Source organism: Mustela nigripes, chromosome 9, assembly GCF_022355385.1.
Source record: "Mustela nigripes isolate SB6536 chromosome 9, MUSNIG.SB6536, whole genome shotgun sequence".
NCBI classification, from domain to species: domain Eukaryota; kingdom Metazoa; phylum Chordata; class Mammalia; order Carnivora; family Mustelidae; genus Mustela; species Mustela nigripes.
In genome coordinates this window covers 87,963,450-87,981,837 of record NC_081565.1, presented here as the reverse complement: position 1 = coordinate 87,981,837, position 18,388 = coordinate 87,963,450, and the positions used below count along the sequence as shown (strand labels likewise).

The following is an 18,388-nucleotide window of genomic DNA, read 5'->3' as shown; positions in this document are numbered from 1 at the left end:
TGTGTCCAAGTTGTATGCAAATCTGTCCAACTCCCCCCTCACCCACTCAAAGCTAGAATGGTGGGGTCCCGCAGCAAAGGCTGCTGCGCACACGGGCTGGCAGAGATGGGGGCAGGAAGGAGCATCAATGCCTCACCAGGCTGCCCACATGGCTTCGGGAGCCCAACACAACAAACCAGTCTCTGTCCCCCGTGGATTTCAGAAATGCACAACCTGCAGGGACAGTCCCTGCCAACTGAAGTGGCCGTGCCCTTCTGTCACCACACCCTGAGAAACCGCCAACAGATCTGACCATGAGCTGGTCATCTTGCAAAAACACACCTTGTCAAATGGCTGCCGAGTTACCCCAAAATGACTGCTCACGTTTTTTTTTTAGAAGATGACCTTTCAAAAAGCCATGAGACCAGACAGCCTGTATCACTTCATAGTACAAGGACTAAAATAAACTCACAAAAATCTGAATGAAAGGTCATGGGAACAGATGTCGAGCCTGAGGATGACGCTCAGGAATCGGAAGAAAGGGAGATGAGGTTCCACGTGAGAGCGCTGTGGCTTCTCCCTGGGGCCTGACATCACTTCCATGTGCACCAGCTTGAGATAAAAATGGGAACAGACGGACACACAGACACATCTCCAAAACCAGCAAGGGCAGAATGATGTGTATAACACAGCCTCTCATGAAAAATGAAAACACCACCACTGATTACTGCACACATATGAGGTAAGAAAACACAGACCTATTTGAGGGGACAAATGGGACCTCAAAAAAGTCTAATGTCTTTCTTTAAACGAAGAAAGATGTGAAACAAACACTGCCGTTTGTTGACCCTGTTCTGTGGGCACACTGCTGCTTGTGGCACTGCTCCCTATACTGACCGTTTTATTGAGTTTTCCACAATAAAAAAGCTTAAACAGAAACCATGGAAATGCTGGCTTTAGTAAGCGGAACCGTAAGGCCAAACACCACGTACACTTTAAAATGCCAAATTTCCAAAACCTACTAATAACATGCAACAGCAGTATAATGTGGAGTATCTGGACCAAAACCGTAAGAAGCTATCATTCTACGGCCGAACAGCGGGAATACCGCAGACCATGAGCAGGGGCAGCAGCCAGGCTGACGCAGCACCTACACTGCGGCCCGGGGCAAACTCGTAGGGCGAGGAGGGTGATGGGCCTCCGGTGCGGGCAGCCGAGGGGTAGCAAGCAGGCTGTGGGCAGCGTGCGGCCGTCCCACCATGCTTCCGCGGAGCCAGCACGGTCAGAGCAGGACAGAGCAGCACAGCAGTGCTGGTCCTCACTTGAGCTCGCTTGCCGGGCATCCACGAACCTGTCATCACCCTCTGCTCGGGGCAGGCTGTGCAACCTCTGCACCCGCGGGGTCCCACGTGGGCAACCCTGCACTCCTGGAGATGGCCCTGCCCCGTCAGCCGAAGCAGCTTCGCAGGAGCTGCGTCCTTCCTCCCAGGCTGTGTCTCCATTTCCGGGGTGACACCTGATGATACGCCCTGACAGGCTGGGAGGCACCCTGTGGGGAGGCAGAGCTGTTAACAGGCTCCAAAGAGCCTGTTAACCTAGAAACCCCAGCAACAATTGATAGGACAGTCTGGTGACACGAGTGACACAGGCTATGTGGCCACAGGCTCCCCTTTAGTCACCAGAAAGGGACACCTGCCAGCACAGCCCACAGCCCAGAACCAAGGAACACGGACCAACCCTCATCCCTGCTCGAGTTTACACCTACACCTTCCTGAGCCCTGGCCCCGACAGCTGGGTACAGAAGGCCAGTGACAGGGTCCTCCTTCCAGGTGAAACAGCAATCCAGTATGCTCTCCTGTGACCCGGTCTGGGAGAAGGGTACCAGTGAGGATGCAGGCACGCAGGGGCCCCTTCCTACGGTTGCTGTCGCTCTGGTCTTGGCTTCCTGGGAGCAGCTCCCATCCCCAGGCAACCTGCTCACCGGCCTGTTCCTGCAGGCTCCTCCCCAGCCTACACGATCTGGGGCCCGGTGTGTTCTGAAACCCTCCAAGCTCTCTCAGTGCCTTGCCAAAGTCCCCACGTGTGCCAGGCACCTCCAGACCCCTATTTCTGACAGTGCAAGCCCAGTCAATCCCTCCTGCTTTAAGCCCTACCCTTCACGAAAGCCACGGAAGTAGGCTGCCACCAGCCCCCATCCCACCCTCTTCTGTGCCTGTATGGGCGAGAGCAGCTGCAGCGCTAAAAACTGTCTCTTCTGGGCGCCTGGGTGGCTCAGTGGGTTAAGCCTCTGCCTTCGGATCAGGTCATGATCTCAGAGTCTGGGATCGAGGCCCGCATCAGGCTCTCTGCTCAGTGGGGAGCCTGTTTCCTCCTCTCTCTCTGCCTGCCTCTCTGCCTACCTGTGACCTCTCTCTCTCTTTCTCAAATAAATAAATAAAATCTTAGAAAAAAAAAAAACAAACCTGTCTCTCCTCGGATTCCCTACACCGAGGACCATGCTGAGGACCATGCAGCCACAGGAGCCACAGACGTGCCCTCCTCACCTTGGATGACAGACGTTCCTGCCACACTGCTCCTGTCTCCCACCCTGACCTCGCTCCTGCCTCCACCTCTCTCCAACCGAGCCCCGAGGGAAGTCCGCCTACATCTCCATCTCTACTTAGCATTGGGGTACAGACACGATGAAGAAAAGGGGACAACTGACACAGAATTCAGGGAGCTGGTGGGCAGGGAAACCTGAGGGGGAGATGTGGAGAGGGCTACTGGTCATGTTCCACTGAGGCTGGCTTCACTAATTGTACACAGGCTATTGGTCATGTTCCACATGCCCTGGGTGTGCAAAAGTTACCAAGTAACAACTTCTAACACTATAAATCCTGTGAGCTTCCAGAGCCCCTAGAGTAAATCTGAAGCCTCAGGCTGTGCTCAGATGCCACTGCCCACAGCCGCACCAGCACCCTGCCCTCCCCTGCATCCTGGTCTCCGGCCACTCCCTCCCACTCCTACAACGGCCAGAGCGGCCACCTCGGGGTCTCCTCCATGTGGAACAGACTTCCTCCCCATCATCACCTTGCTCAACTCCTGCTCTACCCTCAGGCCTCAGCTCAAACATTAATTCAGTCAGGCAGAATCAAGTCCTGATTTAATCAGTACCAGCTCCGTGTCCCATCCTTCTGGATCTGCCCTCACCAGCTGTACGAGTCCACGTCTCAGTCATGTGCAAGGCCCAGGACGACACGTCTGCTCTGCCACACCGTCCAGAACCTGGCAGGTGCTGGCATGGGCCGGATGGACACAGAAAGGTTTCTGGGTTTCTTAACTAATAGATGTTGTTTTCTGAGCAGTTTTAAGTCTGTAGAAAACCTACGCAGAAAGCACACCCCTTGCATTCGTAAGATACATGTTCAACCAATGGCCTAATTCTGCAACATGACAATTGTGAACGAAAGCCCACAGTTCCAAAAGGATTCCTCTCGGTGCTCATTCTATGGGTTTGGACAAATTTGTAAGGACACATATCCACCACTATATTGTCACACAAAATAGTTTCATGGACCTAAAAATCCTCTATGCTCTGCCTACATTCATCTCTCCGCTGACTTTCCACTGGCCCCATGGCTGTGCTTTTAACAGAATGTCATGCAGTTTGAATCACAGAGTATGGAGGCCTGGCAGAGTGGCTTCTCTCACTGAATGTATTTGAGGTCTTCATAAGTTTATAACCCTTTTTTTTAAAGCACTGAATAATACGTCATTGCCTGGATGGACCGCAGTTTACTTGTCCGTCGCCCACTGAAGGACATCTTGGACGCTTCCACATTTTGGCAATGATGAATAAAGCTGCTGTAAGCATCCCGAGCAGAGTTCTGTGTGGACGTAAGTTTTTAATTCCTCGGGGTAAACACGGAGGAGCGTGGTTGCTGGAGCACATGGAAAGAGCGTGCTGTATTTTCTGAGACACCATCACACCGTCTCCTGCAGCGGCAGCGCCGGTCTGGCTCCCCACAGCCAAGACCGCACGCCCCCGCTGCTCTGGTCCTCGTCAGCAGCCGGTGGTGTCGGCATTCCGGATGCTGGCCGTTCTGACAAGCGTGCTGTTGGAGCTTGGCTACTTCTCACTGCAGAGGCCGAGAAGATAGAGTATGCACCTTCAGAGTCACTGGGCCTCGGTTTCACCTGGGCAGCTTTTTACAAGTACACCAGGGTGAGCTCAAGCCTACTGTCTCCATTCATGGGCCTGAGGTGGGCCTCCAGCACCCGGGAGCCACACACAGCTGACAATTTTCCATTCTGCCCCTTCTTATGTGTGCCTCCCTTCAGACTGGGACTCTGCGGACATGGGAGCCATTGTGTGCTGGGGCAGAAAGCACAGAATTATAACTGTCTCTAGGTCCCCAGTCCCAACATGGTGTTTCTGATGCAGTAAATGCTTTCCCAGTGAATACTAATCTCACCTGCAACTGATTTAAAAAACCCATCTCAAAACAGGTCACTTCTGGGGTCCACTGTGCAAAGACAGGAGGGACTGGTACCCATTCTTCACCCTGAATAAGACCATGCACTGTGCAGACCAGGCCTCCCAGCGCCGCGGAGCAAAAGGGCAGACGGGTGTGCAGGTCACTTCCACACCCTCCACATTGCTGAGAGAAGCAGAGGCTCCCTCGGAGCCGCAGAGGCCCAGGGGCTCAGAAGACGCACCCATAGAGCAGCCCCGCCAGGGCCAGTCCCAAACCAGGCCAGGAAGGCGCTCCTCTGGAAGACACAGATTCCTGAGGCCCAGGGAAGACCCGGAGATAACAGTTCCACCTAGAACCTCAGCTCCAGTCAGGTTTAGAAACCCCTGGTTAGAGTCAACTCTCCCCATTTTTACTCCCAAAAGGCTCCAAGGGGCTAATACGATGCTTTAAATGCCTTTAAAACTACACATACTTCAGCTTCTAAAACAATTCATAAGACAAATTCTAATGAACTAGAAAGTATGTTCCAACCCTGGCTATCAAATGCTGAATGCATCTTCCCAGAAGGCAACATAACCGACCAAAGTCAGAAAAGACCACTTACAACCTACCTACTGCTCACAAAAACATTTTTACAGAAAATGTGTCTCAGGTTCTCACGTGGGATGCCAAGAAAGCCTCTCCCCAATTCCACTTTGCTCCTTCTAGGCTCTCCATTGCCCGCTCAGCGCCATGGTGGGAGCGGAACAGCACGTACAGGCAAGAGGGATGGCCACCATCTCCACACTCAGCTGTTTCTTTATACTTGTCAGGAAAATAACGAAAGCAATTTTACATGAATCTCTTTCTGCTGGCTCCAAATTGTGTATCTGTAACTTGAAATACACCTTCTTCCCAGTCTTGACCCAAACTCTGACCCAGGTCACCTCATATTCCAGGCCACACAGCTGTCGGCCTGCACTTCCAGGCACCCCAAACTGTGCCCAATGGCTCAGGTCTCCGCCACAGTCAGCAGCACCAGGAGACCCTGCAGAAAAGGCTTTAATGCAACACACGGGAGTTATCGCCCACATGGATCTGCTTAAAAACACTGCCCCAAACACCACAAATTCTTCCCCAACCCACCACCGTTCCCCAAAACCCACAGACAGGAGGTGAAACTAAATTCCAGGAGTGTCACCTCCATCTGTAAAATACTTCCCTCACATGTTGTCTGACAACATAAGAACACAAGACCACTTTGTACAACATTACAACATTTTAAGAAGCTCAAATTTAGGGGCGCCTGGGTGGCTCGGTCAGTTGAGTGTCTGCCTTCGGCTCAGGTCATAATCTCAGGATCCTGGGATCGAGCTTCCCATCAGGCTCATACTCAGCAGGGAATCTGCTTCTCCCTCTGCCCCTCCCCCTGCTTGTGTGTTCTCTCTCTCCCCCCTAAATAAAATCTTAAAAAAAAAAAAAGGCAACAGCTGAAATTTAAAAGTACATGTAAAGCCCATCTCATCTCTTCAACGTATTACCAGCCCTGTTAGCAGCTCAGACCAGGGCCAAACACAGCCTCATGCCCCTTTCCACCGTGACCTTCCTGCTTGCCTCCTCCTGAGCAAATTTCTAGTCCCCAGTACACTACAGTGACTATTTCAACTACCATGTCACACAAGGACCAAGTGTCACCTCAAACACACAAGGAGCAAAGATGCCCTTCTGGGAGCTCCTGCCAGGCTCTGGGGCTACAGGCTGTTCCTTGCCTTTCCCAGCCACACTCCGAGAACAAAGACAGTGTCTGCCCTATGACAAGTGGTCATGGGGCATGTCACATACACCCATCTCCATAACCAGGAAGTCTGAGGCTGGAGGCCATAGGGTCAGGATGTCCTCCCCCGGTGTCAGACCTTGCCTGTCACCTGTCTCGACAGTGTCCTGGGTGCCCCTGCCATAGAAATAAAGCAACAAACTTGACCTGCCCTGCCACATGTCCCTCTGTCCAGCACAGTGACCCCAAATCAAGATCTCACAGCCCCAGTTTAATAGCTTTTCCTGGATCAAGTCACTTAGTCAAATACTTTCCCATAGGGGCACAAGGGTGAAGGTGGCAGGTGGGGCCCTGGTTGCCCCAGACCTGACATTCCTGGGGGAGGGGTGGGAGGCAGTGTACAGAGAATTAAAGCCAAGTGCTGACACATGATGGCCGGTGGCTGATGGCCTCAGAGAGGTGACAACGAAGCCAGGACCTCAGGAACTGGAGTATCCCAGGCACAGGAGGTCAGGAATCACTCTTGGCTGCAGGGCGCTGAGGCCCTAAGATAGGAGATAGCCCGGCACATCCCAGGGGGAAGTCAGCAGGGCCTGGACAACACAGGGCTGATGCTGCAGGACCAAGCTGTGGGGAAAGCAGGGGCACGGCTCAGAATTTGTCCCAAGCATGAACAGACTGCCCATGCCAAGTAGTTTTCAACAGCACCGTGGCTGTGGGGAACCAGAGTACCAGCTGTGAGCCCCAACCTGTCAGAAGCCCCAACTGTGGGTCCCAATGGACAGAACAGTGAAGCCACCATGCCTGCAGCCCGGCCCTCCTTGGGCACTGGGCACCCACAGAGACCACCACCAGCAGCCAGCACTCCTCTGTGACCTGTGGGTCCCCCACACACACTGCAGCTCTACGTCTGAGTGAGCTGATGAACATGCCACGTGAGGGACGACTCTCTGGGACATTTTAAAGCTGGGAGTAACCTTCTGAAACCAGTACAAAGTGGTGCTCTCTAACCACACCAGGAACAAGCAAGCAAATGCAACAGAAACAACAGTGGGCAGCATGATCTCTTGAGTTTTATGGCTCTGGACAAAGAGAGGCGATCAGGCTCAGGAAGAAGTCTAGCACATAGGTAGGCTCAGGGCTTCACAGCCTCCCATGAGAGCAGCACCAGACAAGCTTCAAGCAAACAGCTTATAATTACTTTTATTCACCAGTTTCAAATCTCTGAGTTAAATTTGGTCTTTTGCAAACAAAATACAAAAAAAAAAAAAAAAAAGGTAGCAAAGGAGAAGACACCTATTCACTTTTCTGAGTTGGATTTACAAAGGGGTCTGCAGGTCCAGAGGCCTCCCCACAGAGCATCCCGTGGACATCCCCTGGCCCGCCCCCAACTCCCAGAAGGTCGGTTTGTCCTGCTTCTCATCCCTTTCAGGGGCTACTGCAAGTCTGCCCAGGAGGCACGGCTCCACATGCTCGTGCCGGCTGCAGAAACCTCACTTCAGATGAATAAAACTACATGACCACTGGGCCCACGTTTTCATCTCTCTGGTGACTGCATGGTCAGCGTCCATCACAGAGGCTTGGATTTACTTACCTAAGTAATGTGCTGGGTGAAATGCCATAGGCTTACTAGTCGCTGAGTAATATCCAATTGCTCTCTTAAATCGAATAACTTTGTCATCTGTTCTAGACTGAAATAAACGTAGGAAAACCTTTGTAAATTGCATGCCACTGGTCGTGTGCATGAACATACTTTCACAATTCAGCACATGTATCATCTATAGCTTTTCAAGTTAGAGAAGAGTTTAGAATGACATTAAAATCTTCCAGGAATGGTGCCTGGATGGCTCAGTTGGTTGGGTGATTGCCTTCGGCTCAGGTCATGATCCCAGAGTCCTGGGATCAAACCCTGCTTCAGGCTCCCTGCTCAACGGACAGCCTGCTCCTCCCTCTGACCCTCCCCCTCCTCATGCTCTCTCACTCTCTCTCTCTCAAATAAATAAATAAATAAAATCTTTAATAAATAAATAAACAAACAAACTTTATTTTAAAAAATTATCTTCCAGGAAAACCAACACATCAGACACTAATCCTCTCAGAGTCACGTGGGTAACACCGACTGGTCCCCACGAGGAATCCCAGCCTTCTCTGGGCCACATCCCTGATGCTGCCTGGGGAAGTTTTCTGTCCTGTCTCCAGCAAGCAGGACAGTGGTTTCAGCTTTCCAGAGAGACATGGGAGGTCACACCAACCCCATGTCCTCTATTAACCCCGACCTGCTCACATTCCCTACTTTACAAAAAAAAAAAGAGGAAGAAGAAATCCCTGACCATCACCTGAAAGGATGGATAAGGCATATTCACAATTCCACTTGGCCCACGTGATAGGTCTGTCTTCTCAGGAGAAACGTTATCGATCATGATGGAGAACGGAGGAGTGAAGACCTCCCAGGCATCCACCTCAAGCCCTCCCGGTGCAGCCGCAGGGGAGGCTGGGAGCCAGGTGCCGGGCCCCTGCCACCCCCACCCCCACTGTGCAGAGTGCTCCGAGCCTGCGCTGTACCTGAGAATGCTGGAACACGTCTTTAGCTACAGCATCCAAGTCCGAGGGGTCCTGGATATTGCGGACGTAGTCGGCCACAGCTTTGATCACCACATCGCATGGCGGCAGGACTAGCTGGTGGGCCCGGACCTGAGAAACAAGTGCACAGGTCAGTAGGTGAGTCCCAAGGGCAAGGCCCAGAAGCTGCATGCCCCATCATGACCCCTCTGTAGGTCCTGGCCCCAAGACTCTGGGGCTGGGGCTCAAGCCCTGGCTCCCCATGGGTATTAAGTACAGTTCAGCCACTTCCACTGACCTAGGTCACGGAGCACCTGGCAGTCCTGCGTCACTTCTGACACGTCTGCAGCCTGCTCACCATCAGTCCTGGACCGCAAACCCCATGCCCCACAGCAGCAAACATGGCATAAGAAGCCACGGGCTGCAGACACTTCCACTCTTCCTATGCCAGCCAACAGAAGGCCATGACAGGTGGATGCAGCCCTGGCACCAGAGTGCCAAGAAAGCCAAGTCAGCTCTGAATGGAAAGAAAAGATGGGTCCCTGACTGCAGATGCTGATGGTCGTGGCTAGTGAAAGATACATGGAGTAAGTGTCGGAGTATTTCATTGTCCCAGAATAGCTGATTCCAAAAAAAGGTAAGTAAACGGACTTTTTAAAAAAAAAGGTTTTATGCTCTTTAATAAAAACTAAAACACTATGAAAAAAAGATATAATTTCAGCCATAACTAGAGTTTTGCTCTTCTCTTAGAAACAACAATGGATCAGGCAGTAAGTTTGTTTTTAGCAATTAAAAAAGTCAAATGATAGCAAAAAATAATCTTTATTTCCCACATAGCCACAAAGGTCACAAAGAAAAAAGGGCACAGATCCCAAAAAGCCCTCTGCCTCCAGAGCTGTCTGCTCCTGCCTGCCACCCTGTGACTGTCCACGTGGGCCCAGTGTCACCTCAGGGTCCTCCAGGGTGGATGGGGAGCAGGGGAGCTGGCTTCACAGAAGAGGAGTGAGGAAGGGTCACAAGCCACGGACTGCAGTGGCCCCTGAATCTGGAAGAGGCAGGAAACCTACTTCCAGAGCTTCCAGAAGGACTGTGGCTTTTACAACGTTACAAGATAAATCTGAGTTGGTTTTTGTTTATTTTTTTAAGATTTTTTATTTATTTATTTGACAGAGAAAGAAGGAGCACAAGTAGGCAGAGAGGCAGGCAGAGAGAGGGGAGAAGCAGGCCCTCTGCTGAGCAGAGAGCCCAAAGCGGGGCTTGATCCCAGGACCCCAAGATCATGACCCGAGCTGAATGCAGAGGCCCAACCCACTGAGCCACCCAGGCGCCCCATAATCTGAGTTGTTTTAAGACATGCACACACGTGCACAAAGACAGAGAAAAACGAAGAAAATCAGAAAATCTAAGCCTGAGCATATGACATGGAAGACCCACCAGAAAACAGACACTGACACTTTTAAGACACTGACCATCAAGAAGATTTTCAGATGTGTAGACTACATTCACTCTTTTCACAGAAGAAACAGATTTTCTTTCTTTCTTTTTTTAAGATTTTATTTATTTATTTGACAGAGATCACAAGTAGGCAGAGAAGTAGGCAGAGAGAAAGGGGAAGCAGGCTCCTTGCTGAGCAGACAGCCCAATGCAGAGCTCGATTCCAGGACCCTGAGATCATGACCTGAGCCGAAGGCAGAGGCTTATTAACCCACTGAGCCAACCAGGCGCCCCAGGAACAGATTTCCTTGAAGCACCATTCCTCACGTCTGAGTCGCGGTTCTCAGGCCCTGTGTGCCGGTCACTAGTGCTCATGAAAGGACACCCCATCACGAGGCCTCTAGAGAGCCACACACATCTAGGCGCACACATCCCAAGCTCAGGCCCAGAAACCCAACTCCCCCATGAAGACAAAAGCCCACGGGGGCACACGTTCCACGGGGATGAAGCCTGGCAAACAGCACGTGCCAGTCAGTCTGGGAGGAACTCAAGTCCCATCTGTGCTCCCCCTTCTGGGGCGTCTGGTCCCATGGCCGGGCAGGAGCGCGGCCAGCTGGTGGCAGCCCAGGAGGGAAGAGTCAGAACAAAAACCCTGCGCTGTCCTCATGGGACAGGGACGGGGCCAGGGACAGCCGTGCCTGAGGGTCCGGGGCCTCAACTCCTGGCCTCAGCAGCGTGGGCCTGGCTGACCAGGTGTGCCCCTGGCTCCCTGAGAGCTTACGAGGCCCTCGAGGTTTCACGCCATATTAGCAAGGCTGGCTGTTGTACAAGGACTTTAGATACAGAACAGAGTGATGACAACATGGTGAGAACAGAACCTACAGGATATAAAATGGCCAAGTTTGAAAAGGGCTGACCCGCAGGGCGAGGAGCTAACAGGGGGAGAACCTCTCCTGGGGTGCGCACGCTGCCACTGGGACTCTGCCGATGACGGGGAGTCACTCAGGGTCTGTCCCGCCTCGAGTGAAAACGGCCATCTGTCACTTTCGTTCCGTGGACATCCCTGCTTCCCTCCCACTGACTGCCATGCTCAACAAGCCTTGAAGGAAACGGACGCTACCGGTGAAGGCTCCTGAGCGCCAAACCCATCCCCGAATGGCACACAAGTCCCCAGGGCCCTGACTTCCTCACACCAGCCGCCCCTGGCCTTGAAGCTTCATTCAGAATCAAGCTTCCCAAACCACCTCGGTGAGAAACCGGGGACAGCGGCCAGGTCCAGGGGGCAGCCTAAGCGCACTCATAGCTCGAGGCACATCCCAAGGGCCTCAGTGCACACAAGAGGCTTTAACTCAGGAAGAAAGAGTACACAAAGTAATTTCTACAACTCAGATGGCGCTGTTATAACCTCGAAACATTTGGCAAAAGATTATACACGTTTCAAAACTATTTACCACAGTATTCCTTTCATGAGAAAGATTCCTCGTACGTTCAAATATGCCTATATCTGCAAACAACCAATTTATTAAACTTCTGACATTCTTGACAACTTTTAATTTGTACTTTCTTTAAAACCTTGCCATGCGCTGCACTGGGGAGGAATCGCGTATTCCTATGGTCTGGGAAACAGAGCTGAGAGCGACAATCTGGCAGAGAAAGCCAACAATCCCTCAAGATTCCAGCTACCTCCAACACGGCCCATGGCCCTCCTCCACACACACCACACAAAGGAGTTTCTCTGCCAACTCTCCGCTGGTACAAAATGATGACATGCTGTCCCTCAAAAAGCGCTAAATCCTCCCGAACATTCTGGAGGAGCACAGGAACACCCACCCCCCCACCCAGCCACAGAAGCAACTGTAGGGAACTTACAGCAATCCCTCCCTGTCCACTCAAAAAAACAAAGTCACACTCAAACCCCAACTCAAACTCGCTCCTTGGAGAGAGGCTTCAAAGTATTTTTCTGGAAGTCCTACTTCTCCTTTTTTTCCTTTCTTTGAGCAGTTGTACTTTTATTTTAGCCCAAAGCTTAACATTAGGAGAAAAACCAAAACTTAAATTGCAATAGATCTAAGTTAAAGTTGGAAAAATGTACTTTTTGTCTGCAAGGATAGAAAGTAAATTCTGTTTAATTAAAAACCAAATGTTTGCAATCATCTGCCTTTTCGGAGCACTTTGTAGCAACTGCAGTAATTGTTAGTTATACACTTTGCAAACAAAAAGACAAAATCTATGAGTGGAGAGGACCTCCCAGTGTGTGCAGCAGCCCGGTGTGCAAACAGGACAACTGGTGGAAGACAGACACAGCATGGCGGGAGCTGGCAGGCACAGCCTCAGACGAGGCCATCAGCACGGAACCCCATCCTGCCCCAAGGTCTCACTTCCTACTGAAGACCATGTGCTGCTGTCTCCTGTGGGTCATGGGCAGGTGGTGGGTGCGAAAGGCACTCAGCCAGGTGGCCCCCATGATGGCCCTTCCTGTACCCTCTGGCTTCCCCTCTGGGACCCCTCAGATCCACAACCCAGCAGGTGCCCCCCACATTTTGCCAGCTGCGATAATCCCGTTCCATGTGCCGCTCTGGACACCCTTTACCTTGTATTTTCTTCTGCACCCACTGCTGGAGCTGTCATGAACTCGGTGCTGTGAGCACAGGACGAACCCATCTGCAGGGATGCGACCAGGTCCATGAAAGCCCCAGCGCAGCCAGCACCAGTCGCCACAAGCAGCAACAGGCTCCCACTCTTTCAGGCCCCCTTCCCATCCATACCTAGCAATTCAAGGGCCACAACACAAGTTCACGTCTGTCTCCCCAAGGAGACAATCTCATCCCACCCCTGAAGGAGAAATAACGAGGGTCCTGCCATAGAATCAACTTGCGGCTGCCAGGTTCCAGTATTCCACTACTTCCGTGATTCTGTTACCTTACCTTGGCTCCATTTCAAAAATTAAAGACTTGTCCACAAATTAATTTAAATGGCACAATGCAGTTACCACATGACATTTTAACTGTTAAACCCACGATGCCACAGCAGCAAAGGATGCCACTAAACTCCAAGATTCTCTCCCAGACAGTATGGAGACTACATCAAAGGCCAGTCTAAAGCTTTCTAAAATGTGTCACAAAAAAGGATAATTTGACAGGATCTTGATGGAATAAAATGTTTCTACTGAAACAGCAACTCCCTTCTCGAAGCAATGACGCCCTGGCCGGGGAGCATCCTGTGAGCCACAAATGCAGGGAAGCATTGGCCTCGCAGACCGGGGGCGTCCCACATGGACACAGTGGCACAGCCACGGAAGTCAGGGGAAGCTGGCTGTGCCCATGGAAGTCGTTTCTTCCATGAGGTCAAAGCACGGGCACACGTTCCACTTGCGAACAGATCTGTTCCAGCTCTAATGGTATCAATTCCATTCTCAATATTGTTGTTGGCTTTTTAAGACAAAAAATTGGGTGATCTCCAAATCAATAGGTCACATTTTTATGTTATATAACTTTTTACCTCCTTTTTAAAGAACAGATATTCTCACTGAGAATTTGTCTTCACTTCAGTACCCTCCTATTTAAGCCTATTTAAGTTGTCAGGCACTGACAACAACCGGGGCACGTCCACAGTGTTTCATGCCTGCCGCCCCATGAACAGCACCCAGCAAGTGCATCTGTGTTGCCTTTTTTTTTTTTTTTAAGATTTTATTTATTTTAGAGAGAGAGAGATCACGAGCAGAGGAAGGGGCAGAGGGAGAAGTAGGCTCCCTCCGAGCAGGGAGCCCGATGTAGGACTCAATCCCAGAACCCCAGGATCACGACCTGAGCCAAAGGCAGATGCTTCACCAACTGAGCCAGGAGGCCACCCAGGCCCCCCACCCAACTTTTTTATAAAGATCTTACATGTTGCATCTTTAGGAAAAGAGCATCAGGATACTGACACACAATTTAGCTGAACATATTTACATACACCAGTTCCTTAACATGAAAACTCAGCCCCCGCACACACCCAGGGAACCAGCCAGTCAAAAGCCGGGTAAACCGCATTTGGACGTGCACACACGCAAAGGGACGCTGACCAGGCGGGGCTCCAAGCCTGGCGAAGGGAGCCCACAGTGAAGTTTCACCTCCCATTAAATGATCTTTCTCCTGTGCATTTTCTTCATAGAGAATAAATCATCTGGGGCCACGTCAGTCTTTTTCTTCATGTTGACAGGAATCTGGAATCCTCAGATGTAAATGGGGCCCCTGCGGCAGCAACTGTGTGGGGACGCGCACGGGACCCACCGTCCGCCACGCCCCCACCTGCATGAAGAAGCTGCACGCCTGACTTCAGTGACAACATTTATAAAGCTGACACTGGAAGGGAAGACAGATGCACAGAGCCAGACCATGTCTGACTTCACAGCACATCAGTTTACGGTAAACAATACAGTTGGTGACTTGAAGTATTTTCTTTATAAAGATATTTAGGAAATAGAAATGTTAAAATCCAAATGCTTTAAAATGAAGCAAAGTTAAAAATAAGATGCAAAGTGTAACAGATTCACATTGGTTTTGTTTGAAAACCACTGCAGTTGTATTTTAATTCTGCTGATAATTGTCATCTTAAGTACATCAAAGTTCGCTGGTATCTTATTTTGCTTTTAAAAATCTTATAGTACACTCTTAGGGATTAAATAATAATATCAACATTTTCAAAACATTTTATAGGAACTTTTTACATCGGAGATTACAGTGCTACTATTTTGGTTAGTCTGAAATAAATTTTGACTAAGTGAAAAAAGATAAGAACAAAAAACCCTTACAATCTCTTCCAGCTTGTATCCAAACTTTGCATAAATGCTATCCACCCATCATGGACATTTCTGCGAGCGCTGGGCTCTCCCACTCTTTATCCTCTCGTCTGATGAACTGCTCAGCGCGAGGCTATGAGCAAGCTGGAACGCGCACCACTCTCACGTCAATGACTGGGACAGCGCAACTGTCACGGCCACTCAGTCCCCCTCACGCCGGTCGTCAGCACAACTGGCTTGAGCTCTGAGACCCACATGGCTCTCTACAGGCCTCCCCGCTAACTGAATCAACACACCACAAAACCAGGATTCTGGGGCTTGCTGCTGCTCCCACACGGCCTCCCAGAACACAGGTGAGCAAAACACAAGTTCCACACAACAGCTCTCTGAAGCAGAACCTGACCCCTCCATCACCATTAGGAAAGCCACAAGATGTGACGGCAGCAAGTCTGAATTCTGGCAGTGACAGGGAAGGAAACCAGAAAGCCACTTCACCAACACTCATTCACTCGCGCATGAACACGGGATGTCAGAGACTTGTGTTCTTGTTGGAGATAAACTGCTAACCCAGGAGGGCCCCTTGAAGGGTCGTGTAGAAGAACATTGCTGCGTTTTACGCTCACACCACCACCATGTGGTCCACTGGACATCCCGAGGGGACAGAGGGCCCTACTGAGGTGCTCACTTGTAGGACCACCCAGGTGAGCAGCGCGCCTACCGCCCCAAGGCAGACCATACTCCCACTCCCACCTTCTAAGTGACACCGCACCTAGGGTGGAGATGTCAGCAGGGACGGCTGTTTCTGAGAATGAGAATACAGGGCGGTACACGCACTTAGACAAGTAGGAACACCATATCCAGTGTGCAGGTGGAGCGTCCCGGTGGAGATGCCCTGGCAGATGGTGGGCTACCCCCTGCAGTCAGGGAAGGGGTCTCATGGTTGAGCTACACTGGACAGAGCTCAACACAGCGAAGGCAGCTGAAACCCTAAGAGCAGATGAGATGTGTCGGAAAGCCCGAGGCCGCAGCAAGATGTGAATGGACCACAGGGAACACACACCCACTGTGGTGGCCCAAATTCACCGCAGGGTTAAGGCGCCGGGCATGCTACTAGAGGCCACCCTCCGGAGATCTACAGAGGAACAGTGGGGCTGGGGAATGTGGGAAAGACGAAAGCACATTTACAAACTGAGGGCTACGAGAGCACAGGGGTGACAGGGCCAGGTGTGCAGGGCCCACATGCGTCTGGTGACAATAGCTCAGCTCAAGAACACAGCACAGACCAGTCTCCGACCAGAGAAGGCAGTGGCAATGGGCCTGGCCAGGGAGAAGAGGCAGTGGGGAGGGGGCCACGGGGACAGGAGCCCCAGCGCTGGGACGAAGGGTCTGTAAGTGGGAGCAGTGTGAGACCAGGAGAGCCCAAAAGACAGAGATGAATGTTCATGACATGTTCGGGAGGGATTTTACCTGCGGGCACGGGCAGCCCGGTTCGTGATGGGGAGCCTAACGTTTAAATCTGCTTTTCGGAAGCATTTTATATGCAGTGAAACCCGTCCACCTCAGGCACACAATCCACTGAGTTCTGAGGAAGGCTCACCTTAGCAGAGCCAGCACTGCCACGGGGAACAGAGCCCAAGATGCCCCTGTCCCCAGTGTCCCTTCCCAGCCAGCCCAGGCAGCAGCAGCACACAGCGCCCTCTCTCGAGTTCTTCCCTCCCTCGGATCTACCCAGCGGCGGGCTCAGAGATTGCCTGTGTGTCTGAGATCTCACTGAAGAGAAGTTGGTTCCCTCCCCACTCCCAGGCCTTCCCGTGTGACTCTATTCCACCCATCATTCACCAGCCGGCCAAGGGATGGTTCTGAGGCCCCACATAAAGCCACAGGGAAACTGAGGCCTAAGTGTGTGCGAACACCCAGCTTCATTTGGGGTGAGTGCCGCCAAGTGGGAGCGTGGCTCACAAGGGAGTCGTATGTTCAGTGTTGTGGGAAGCTGCCGGGCTGCTGTCCAGGTAGCCACTCGGCACACTCCCGTGGAAGCCACCTGAAGAGCGAGAGGCTGTGCCATCTTGCCGCCTCCCCTGGCTATGGCTGGCATTCCCTAAGGATGTGAAGGGCCTCTGCGCACCTACTGAACGGTCCGGAAAATGCCTGTTCAAACTGTCCCCATCCCTTTTTTGCTGGGTCCTATCTTCTTACGGTGCCTTCCTTTATAAATTCTGGACACGGGTCTGTTACCAGAAATACACTCTGTCCCCTTCCCTCAGCCACTAGCTTTTCATTCTTTTCACTAAGAAATCTTTGACTCAATCAAGGTCGTAAAGATTTCTGATGTTCTTTTCTAGACTTGATTTTAATATTCTTTTCATTTTTGCTCATGGATATCCCATTACTACAAAAACTATCCCTTCCCCATTTTATTGGGGTTTCTAACACGAAAGCCCTCCAACTCTGTTCTTCCTTCTCCACATTCTTGTTGTTATTCTAGGTCCTTTATAGTTCCGCATGAATTTTAAAACAGTTTTCAATTACTTTAAAAAAAAAAAAAGCTTGCTAGTGTTCTGATAGGGAGGTAATAAAATCTAAGTAAGTCTTTTAATCCACAAATGCAGTGCTTCTTTCCATCTAGGTCCTTCTTTGACCACCACTGTAAACTCACCTCCTGCTCAGGAGGGCAGTTCCCAGGTGGGCAGAAAAGATGGCGCGGCACCATCAAGGGGAGAGGGTTTGATAGGCAGGGGGTGGACGTGAGGCCTGGAGCAGGTGGTGCTGGCATAGCCAGCTTGAGAGGGCACCCCCGAATGGAGATACTGAGAGGAGGGGAGCAGAGAGCCCCCAGAGGCCCAGCAGCAAGTGTCCACCCTGAGAACTAGCACCGGCAGAAGGTGGTGGTGACAGAGGGTGAGGAGTAGTGAAGTTTAAAGTTTACGAGCGGAGATAGAGCTCTTCTGGGAGGACACCCAGGGAAGGCCTCTGGGCCCAGGAGGCCGTGGTCCAGCTGGGCCGACCGCACACCTGACCGGAGGTGAAGGACATAGAGTCAAGCTGTCCCGTAGCCCCAGTGCGCTGAGCTCACAAGGGCTCTGGAAGGTAAAGGAGAAGACTGGCAAGGTCCCCAAGGCATTCCCAAGTAACAAAAACTGAGTACAGCCACTAGGAGCAGTAAGAGGTGGTATTTCGATGCCTGGACCCTTCAAAAAGTTACCAAAGAGCCAGATCAGGAAAGAAAAGCCCAGCCTGCAGAATGGGGCAGAGTATGTGCAGATCGTGTGTCTGCTAAGAGACAGAATCTGGAATACAGAACAAAAACACACACACACACACAAAAAAGCCCTCACAACTCAATAAAGAGACAAATCACCCAACTTAAAAATGGACGAAGAACAAAGCAGGAAAGAATGTCCAATGGAAAAAAGACAGCCTTTTCAATAA

The 18,388-nt window shown here is 51.3% G+C and overlaps 1 protein-coding gene across 3 annotated transcripts in view; it reads right to left on the bottom strand.

Moving 5' to 3' along the window:
* FAM120A (family with sequence similarity 120 member A) overlaps nt 1-18,388 on the bottom strand; it is a 97,903-nt gene that overhangs the window by 52,363 nt on the left and 27,152 nt on the right. For all 3 annotated transcript variants that reach the window (XM_059412047.1, XM_059412048.1, XM_059412049.1), the window contains exons 4-5: nt 8,752-8,880; nt 7,784-7,880 (exon numbers count right to left, since the gene is read on the bottom strand). In XM_059412047.1, the coding sequence (XP_059268030.1) occupies nt 7,784-7,880; nt 8,752-8,880 (226 nt within the window). The remainder of the gene's footprint in view (nt 1-7,783; nt 7,881-8,751; nt 8,881-18,388) is intronic.